This window comes from Strongylocentrotus purpuratus, unplaced genomic scaffold (assembly GCF_000002235.5).
Source record: "Strongylocentrotus purpuratus isolate Spur 01 unplaced genomic scaffold, Spur_5.0 spur5_scaffold_1, whole genome shotgun sequence".
Taxonomy (NCBI): domain Eukaryota; kingdom Metazoa; phylum Echinodermata; class Echinoidea; order Camarodonta; family Strongylocentrotidae; genus Strongylocentrotus; species Strongylocentrotus purpuratus.
The window spans coordinates 44,745,755-44,754,905 of NW_022145594.1; the positions used below are offsets into that span (position 1 = coordinate 44,745,755).

Below are 9,151 nucleotides of genomic sequence, written 5' to 3' on the forward strand. Positions count from 1 at the left end.
CATCTACATACAATAATGCTATGAAATAACACTAACATTCATAAATCATGAGATTGTACTGATGAATGTACGAGATCATTTGCTACACACCGGACCTCTTGATATCCACAATTTCATATTTTTTGTTAAAAGCTGCACCTCTAGCTATTTTAAATATTACTTCTTTTTTTTTCTTCTCTTCTAATTTCTACAAAATGATCTTGAAAAAAAAGGAATAATTTTCAAAAAAGACATATACTTAATGCATATGTGATACATGTATTCCGATAGCCTGATTCAGCACTCTTGGCCAAATTTAACACAAGTTAGTCCCTATAATGCTATTGTAGTTCAGTTGGCTCTGATCCGACCATCGTACAGAGTACAAGATTTAGACGCATCGCTGCATATCCGAACAAGGCTTAATTTCACACGTCCAGTGTAGACGCATACAATCCTTCATCCAAGTCATTGAGAGACAGGTAATTCTGTGAAAATCAAAAGAAAAAATGTTGCAAGGATAATTATTGGGTTTTGGGCTAGAATTCTGTTCATGGTACCTGTTGAACTGCGGTTAAAAATCGGAATAATACTAATGGATATGTAATAAGGAAACTAAATTCTCCATTAGACATGTTAGAATAAGGCAATTTGAGTCCATCTTACATGAGTCTTTTCTAGAATCCTTTCCAAACTCTTGAGGATCTGATCAAAGTTACTCCGATTTGTAGCTTCCTTCTCCCAACAACCTGACATGACCGAATACCTGAAAGATACGAAAAAGAGTCGATCCTTATTTAATAAAAATCTAATAGAACTACCGAATTGAATCTAATACAAAGACAAATACAAAATTCCGACAAATTCAAAGTTTATGTGCAACAGCAATTTCATCACTATTGTTTCATTATTTTATGTGCGCACCCAGTCCGAGGCGTTTTACTACACCTATTTTTTTAATCATGATTCTATCACTTTCTCTTTATGTCTTTTCTTATATTATTCTTTGTTTCTTCCTTCTATCACCTTCTTTTATGATATTCTTTGTTTATATCCTTCTATCACTTTCTTTTTCTGTCTTTCCTTAATATGTTATTCTCTGTTTCTTTCTTATATCACCTTGTTTTATGTTATTCTTTGTTTTTCCTTCTATCACTATCACCTTGTCTTATGTTATTCATTCATTCATTCATCTTTATTCAACGATATAACAAGAAAATAGTACAATACAATAAAACATATTGACATAATCATATACATGCATAAAGTTAACATATCGTTAGGGGCAACCAAAACAGATCAAGATCTTGTGGACTGGTGCCCCTTCTACAAAATTAACAAATTATGAGTTTTTATCATTCTATCATTTTCTCTGTTGAGTGTTGAGACGTATTTTTTTCAGCTTCAGATTCTGATTCAAAGGAAAGATAGCAGAATCAAGTGTAATCGTCTTTCTTATTGTTTGGAAACATATCTGCATTTAATACAAAACACCATCATGAAATCTAGAAAATATAAATATTGCATCTAGTGAGTCAAATTATGACATTTAGAGAACAATTCGCTTGAAATAGTAATATGTACACTTCTTGTCCACAATGGCGAGGGCGTGGCATCTGGTAACCATTGGCAACCTCCTTTTGGACAGTGTCAAATGTCATGTTAGGGTATGGCCTCGCCCCTGAAAGAATAGAAGAAAATAATTTTAAAAATAAAACATTTTTTTCAATATACGAATATGTGACATCTGAAGCTATGGAGAGAAATTATATGTATCTAGCATTTACATGTATATACAATTTTTCATCAACCCTTGATAGTACAAGCGGAATTAGGTGGACAAATTTAGACTAAATGTTATTCATATCTGTGTATTTGAATACGAATAATGCAATAAATAAAATAAAAAATCGCAAATATTATTGGTGAGTCTTAAAGAGGGGAATAAGTCGCTTGAATTCTTTACCTAAAAAATGCATCAAATAAGTATTAGTCATAATCTATTTTTATTATTTAAGTGCAATGATTTATTTCACTTTTCTTCATAAGGTTTAAGGTTTAAGGGTTCGAATCCCAACTCGGCACTTACTTCATTTGGCAAAACATTAATCCATATTTGCCACTCTCCTTCCACTCCACCCACCTGGCAATGGTATTGCAAGGGTAATAATAATGGGAGGGACCTGAGGAAGAACAGCAGTAAAGCTCTCAAGGCTTCCTACGTAAAGAACTTCATGGTCTTTAAGATGGTACACAAAATTATATGAGATATAAACATTATTTTTTCACCTAATGTCACAATTTCCCACAAGACGATACCAAAAGACCAGATATCTCCTTCTGTTGATTGGTCCCCAGTAACCATGGTTTCAGGCGAACTCCATCTTGTTGGTTTCTGAGATGTTGGAAAATATAAAGAATGCTAAAAATCGTGTTAACTTTAAAGTTAGAGTTTATAATCATATATTCATGGTTTAAAATAAATCCTGATTACCAGACAATGGCTTAATTGTTCACAATTAAACAAGCAGATATAAAAATACCTACGAAAACAATATTGCATATGGCCAAAATTATACAAACACCACGGCAATAAAATTGCTGATAATCGGGGTGAATAAATATACCATGATTATGGGTTAAACACTTTAAGGGAGGACATTTCTAACGTGATAAATCATGAAACTCATAATTTTATGGTTACGTTTTGGTAGTTTTAAGATTTTCCGATATGTTTTGTCGATTAAATATATTGTGGTCATCATTAAAGATGTGCCATCTATATATATGCTGATGATATAATCATTAAATAAGGTGATAATACTCACACCTCTGTCGCTAAACAGTGATAAAGATAGTCCATAATCTGATAGCTTGCATTGCTTTTTATCAGGTAGTAACACATTGTGAGCGCAGAGAGTTCCGTGGATGATCTTTAACAAAACAAAAAACATAATGATAAAATAAATAAATAAATGAAAACAACAATTACAAAATCTGGGTGTTTTTTCATTCACCTTTGATCATTATAACCATCCTCGTACTATACTGGCTTCCTCCTCTCTTATTCTTCCACTTTCCTCTTCCACTTTTTTAATTCTCATCCCCTTGTCCTCTAGCTCCCCCTCTCTTCCCCCTAATCTGTTGTTAATTCTCTTCTATTGCAAGTGATGAAATCAGGTTACCTTCTTTGATGCAAGATACTGCATCCCTTTTGCAATTTGCCAAGCCAGGTTGAGTAGACTACCTTCATCGATACGAACCCTCTTTGGTTTGAGATTGCCGTATGTGGGTTGGGATTGCACCCCTGTGGTCTGTAGATGGGTAAGTAGGGTACCCCCAGAGATGAACTCATACAGAATGCCACCTGCATCATGGGCAATTCGTTAATTGAAACTATTACGTATGAAACTGATATGTAACATTATGTTTCATTAGACATCATGTTATATAATATTCAGCTTTCATAATACAAATGTCTCTAAGCGCTTTATACATTATTATTATTATTATTATACCACTACCCCGGTTATGAGATTCAATACTTGCCCGCACACATTGTGCGCACAATCTCCATTTACTGTTCGGGAAAATCCTCTACATTAATCATTAATTTTACTGGACTGTTGTATAACTCTTATTCAACTGATTGCGATAATTGCTCTAAATGTCACGCCCTTCTAAGTTAGCTATAGTGACTTTTGCAAAGGTCGTTCCAAAAAATTAGGGTAAAATTGTTAATGTTGACATTAATATGTATTGAATTAAGCAGATTAAAAAGAAACTTTGTAACTGCGGGCGGAGGTGTTTTTACCTTGTTCTTGACAATATCCTAGGCACTTGACAACATTCGGTTGATCCGGTACCTCAGAGAGGACCTTGACAGCTTGAAGAACGTTCTTTGATTTGGTCACTTGATCTAAGAAAAGATACATCCTATATATATAACTACCATATTTGCTTTCAATTTCGAAGGAAGTGGTGGGCTAAAGTCATTGCAGAACAAGTCAATCATTCAACGTTAATAAGATCGAGTGAAAACAGTGTAAACAAGTGAATACAGTATAAATATATATATATATATATATATATGTGTGTGCGTGTGTTTGTGTGTGGTGTTACTTTGTACGTTTGTTGGGGTCCTACTAAAATATAACTTTCTAGAAGCTGATGGTATCTCTGTTCATCAATGATAACACAACATCTCGTAAAGTTCGATTTTAGGCTACATTGATATTCATCAAAGCGATTTGCTTTTCGGTATTTTTTTTACTCATTGGCAAAACCTCACCTGGAATCTGCCTGATAGCAACGTCTACTAGACATCGATTCGAGCGGAGTTCTCCCTTCCATACCCCGCCAAAGTCACCGCGTCCGATTGAACCGAGTCTGGTGAAAAACGTCACGTTTTCAGGAGCAATGATGGGGGAATGGGATGGACCGAGTTTGAGAGATGTGTATGCTATCAAAACAAAAATTTGGTTATTATTAAAAATACTCTAATACTTGAAAAATCAAATACAAGCAATCTTTCACACTCTAAAACAGGGATAAGGCTACCCTTGGATAATCTATTCTACATTTCTTTCAAAATATAAAACGAAAGTGAAAGAGTATTCACCATAAAAGTATTTATAATTGTGTGTGTGGTTGTGGGAGGGGAGGTGAATTTGCAATTAAAAATAGCGTAAAGGTAAAATTTAAAACCTCAGTCAATTTAGTAGGCCTAGCAAGAATCTGATCAGAGAGAATAACGAAGCTCATAACCTTTCCTTTGGAAAATATACTATACTGGGAATAATTTAAATACAATAATTTCATTGATATTTACGATTTATTGTACAGTTTAGGGCAAAATGATCATCATTTAGTATACATTATTACAGATAATGGTGAGCTTGGGTCATCTGATAGCATTGTGAAAGAAAAGGTTTGGAATGGATCAGAAAAGGTTGATCATGTAGCATGTAAGTATTGGTGTGTACTGCAAAGTTCTGGAGTCATCAAAATAATAATAAATTTGGTCCAGTTTTGGTATAAAAGTACCGAGCACTGTACACAGAAATATGTTTATGGGACTACACAAATGGTGTCGGGGCTACCAACCTTGATTTCCTCATGTTTCTATGCTCATTACTCAGCCAGTACACATTTTCTACCAAAATTGTTTGGCAAATGACATTTGTAATCTTGAACATTCAGTGTAATTTTCGTTGGATTCTGTGAGAATTCATTTTCTTCTTTTTTAACCAGAACTCACCTTGTATTAATTTTGTAAAATTATGAGAGTTGTTAATGTTTGTTTGGCAACATACAAAGCAATAAGTATCTCCACTTTTTTTGTTTATTGGATGAATTTTATTGCATGTTTTTTCTTTGTAGTATTCCTCATTATAAACATTGGGACGAATTTACAGATTTTCTCACCTCTATCTCCGTTCTGAATCATCTCATACGCCATGTTGTCGTTTGCCTCATGGGATACGTTTCTTCCTTCTCTGCGAAAAAAAACAGTGGGATGTTTCTTAATAAGGCGTTTATATTGATAGTGTACTGTATATTGTACAGCGCCATCTCATAGCCATCTCTAACTAATTTCTAAATACTCGTATTGGAGCAGTTTTGCTCGTTTTATGTGTTATAGTGAATAGCCAATCCTTTTTACTTTGCGAAATATATCTTCATTCTGCGTTCGAATTGACTAGTATTCAATACCCTTGAATTTGAAGAGCTTCATATAGATACAAACTTAAGTTTCACCTCTCTTTTTAACATATTTAACATGTAACCACAAATACCATGATAAATTATATCGTCTTTCATTTGGTGGTTTCTCACATTATATTACATCCGAATATTGTTGGGTGTGTATGAACGTGCGTGCGAGTGGGCGCATGTGTTTGTGTGATCAATTATAAATTCATTTTCTGTTCAATATTTCGAACTGCTAAATACTAACCTAGAAACGGTTTTCGATGACTCTTCGAAACCTGCAGAAAGAAAAAGAAGAGGAAGAAGCAAATATAGAAACTTTGATGCATAAAATAGGTATATGACAAATTTATCAACAAGGAAGTAAACTTTAGTCTAAAGTAAATGGATCTCTATCCTGAGGTGTTGATATGGTATGGGTAAATACATTCAGGAAGGCGATAGATGTTATTATGTGCAAGAAAAAATACTTTCGCTATCGACTTCCGGTATTATGTTTCCTTTATCTCTTTAAGCAATACCAAGTCAATATGCTCATGCGCTTTCTTCTTCTTCTTCTTCTTTGGGTTAAGTCTACCTCCTTCACAGTTGAAGATTCTTGCAGACTGACGAGTGTGTGTGTGTGCTTTGATAAGGCATGTATCCTCATTACAAAGTCCATTGGAGAAGACTTAAAGGGATAGTTGAGTTCTGTTTTCAGACCGCAAATGCCTTCAAGTGCATGGTTATTGCTCTTTTTCTTATCTATGACATTTATAGTGCCCTTTTAGAACAAAAAATTGCTATGAAGGTAATTTTAGACCCCAAAATGTGTGAAATTTAGCCAATAGGATCATACCAAGTCAGCTCCACTTTTAAAAAAACATGGTGACCGTTAATTAATTATCTAATTAAAAATAACAATACATGAGCCGGCTAATTGTGAGTAATAAAAGCAACACGAAAATGCCAATAAAAAAGCCAAAATCGGCATTGGCTGAAATACGACGTAAAAGGCGTTATTTCGTGTTTTTTTCAACGGTTTTTTTCAAATTTTTCAAAATGTCTAATATTTGTGGAGGTACACAAGTATTATAAATTGTTATATTTCAGCCGTCTCTGAACCGATTTTGATCAAATAAAGATGATTTTGTCATTTAAATATTATGTTCTTTCAAATTAGACACTCATTTTTTCATTATCTCACAAAAAATTATTTTGTGTAGCGCCCTCTGCAACAGAACTCAACTATTCCTTTAAAGTCGTCATTGCTGTGGTTGATTACAATGTATTTACAAGCGTACACCTACTTTCTAAGCAATCAGGTAAAACAATCATGAAACAAACATTTACATAGCTTTTATTTGTTCTGACTCCATCTTTCAACTATTCTATTAGAATTGATGAATATAGTCACCTGGTCTGGTCTCCTGTCTCCTCAACATGATGAATTGAATGATGTTGATGATAACAGAAGCCACTAACAGGATGACTAAGACAGCAATACCTGCAGAAGCCCCAGAACTCAGACCAGTTGGCACACATGTACCTGGTGTGGTTTCTAAATGATGAGCAATGTTTCATACAAGATTTATCCTAAACCTAACCTAAAACCTTATCGAAACCGCAACTCTTACCCTGCACCTAACCTAAAACCCAATCGCAGCCCTAACCCTAACCGTTACTTTAAACCTAACCTAAAACCCAATTGCAACCCTAACCCTTACTCTCATCTTAACCTGAAACCGAATCGCAACCCTAACCCTTACTCTAAACCTAACCTTTAACCCTATCGCAACCTTTACCCTTACCCTCACTCTAAACCTAACTTAAAACCCAAATCGCAACCCTAACCCTTACTTTAAACCTAATCTAAGACCCAATCGAAAACCCTAACCCTAACCCTAAACCTAACCTAAAACCTAATTGCAATCCTAAAACTAACCCTAAATCTAAACCTAACCGTAAACCCAATCGCAACCCTAACACTAACACTTACTCTAAACCTAGCCGTAAACCAAATCGCAACCCTAACCCTTACTCTAAACCCTACCTAAAACCCAATTGCAACTCTTACCCTATATTACTGAGGAAAAATACCAGTAAAAAAATTCGTCAAAGCAAATGTAAATTCACATACCAATAATATAACAAACAGGTATCTATAGATATATAACAACTTTAAGAATAAAATTTATACCCAATAACTGTAATTTAAAATATACAATAACGAACGTGCTTAAGCCATAAAAAAAAAAAAATAGTGACAAATAAAATAATAATCAGTTTCATTCTAAATATGAAATAATTTAAGATTTAAAAATCAGTTCACATTCTACCAACAGCAACCCTGATTCGTTCTATAGTAGTATATTATTCAGATACTGAATCAAATAAATAATCAGGGGAATTCCCGATTTAATTCATTGCGATCAAACAGGAACCTCCTGATGAAATTGAGGAACAGTTTTTGTTAAATGCGTTTTCACCTACTATACAGAGTGAGTCAGAAAAAATGTCCCACTTTTTAAAAGTTGTATTGTTTGAAGTATGAATATCAAATCATAGGTTTCATGATATGTCTTGATAGAGTTGTCCTCCCAGTACATCTAGATACCATTTTCATTTGAATCTCTGCATGCATGACTGAACATCAGACGATCTTTACAAGACTGCCAGATCTCACTTGCGCCAAGTTACTGGGTGAGGAATAAAACAGTGTATTGAACAAAGACAGTCAAACAGACACACACCCGCACACACACGCACACACAAACGCACACACACACACACAACACACACGCTGACAATCGTTTTATAACTTCCCTTTTTCTGATTAAGCATTGATTTCTATCAAGATCGATCGCTGAATGTTTAAGTGGCATAACCCTGACAATCTTTCCCTTTAGTACACATTCACTACCACCATCATGTCATCATCATCATCATTGTCATCTTCATCATCATTATCATAATCATCATCATCATTATCATGGACAGCGGCAACTCAATTTTTCGTACGAGAAGAAAATTTCCCGACAAAAAGTAACAGTTTTAATAATAATAATAATAGCTCTTTCTTATATAGTTTTGGTGGGCCTTGTCGGGAATGGAACGCTCATTTGTGTGCGTGTGTGTGTGTGTGTGTTCGTGCGTGTGTTGTGTTTTGTCTGTCTGGCTGTCTTTGTTCAAAACACTATTTTATTCCTCACCTAGCAACTTGGCACAAGTGAGATCTGGCAATCTTGTAAAGATTGTCTAATGTTCAGTCATGCATGCAGAGATTCAAATGAAAATGGTACCTAAATGTACTGGGAGGATAATTCTATCAAGACCTATCATGAAACCCATGATTAAATATTCATACTTCAAACAATACAACTTTTAAAAAGTGGGTGATTTTTTTCTGACTCACTCTGTATATGATGCCTCACTACAATCATAGCTTAAACAGGACTTTGAACTCTGGTCTGTGTTCACA

At 34.5% G+C, this 9,151-nt stretch overlaps 1 protein-coding gene across 1 annotated transcript; it reads right to left on the reverse strand.

Annotated features, from left to right (window-relative positions):
- Positions 1-205: 205 nt before the first annotated feature.
- LOC105444281 (tyrosine kinase receptor Cad96Ca-like) lies at positions 206-7,198 on the reverse strand. The gene is made up of 11 exons (XM_030978299.1): positions 7,088-7,198; positions 5,939-5,969; positions 5,407-5,477; positions 4,271-4,441; positions 3,794-3,898; positions 3,165-3,346; positions 2,808-2,912; positions 2,269-2,374; positions 1,564-1,660; positions 646-745; positions 206-467 (listed from the first exon to the last, which is right to left on the reverse strand). Exons 1-11 carry the CDS (start codon positions 7,113-7,115, stop codon positions 408-410), a joined length of 1,056 nt encoding a protein of 351 aa, XP_030834159.1. The 5' UTR covers positions 7,116-7,198; the 3' UTR covers positions 206-407.
- Positions 7,199-9,151: the final 1,953 nt, after the last annotated feature.

What these genes read in the sequence shown, in the direction of transcription:
- LOC105444281 (XM_030978299.1), bottom strand. Translation starts at nt 7,115, where the DNA reads ATGTTGAGGAGACAGGAGACCAGACCAG. An exon ending in GATTCAGAACGGAGATAGAG is followed by an intron (nt 4,442 to 5,406) that starts GTGAGAAAATCT and finishes TTGTTTTGATAG; the next exon opens with CATACACATCTCTCAAACTC. An exon ending in TGCTATCAGGCAGATTCCAG is followed by an intron (nt 3,899 to 4,270) that starts GTGAGGTTTTGC and finishes ATCTTTTCTTAG; the next exon opens with ATCAAGTGACCAAATCAAAG.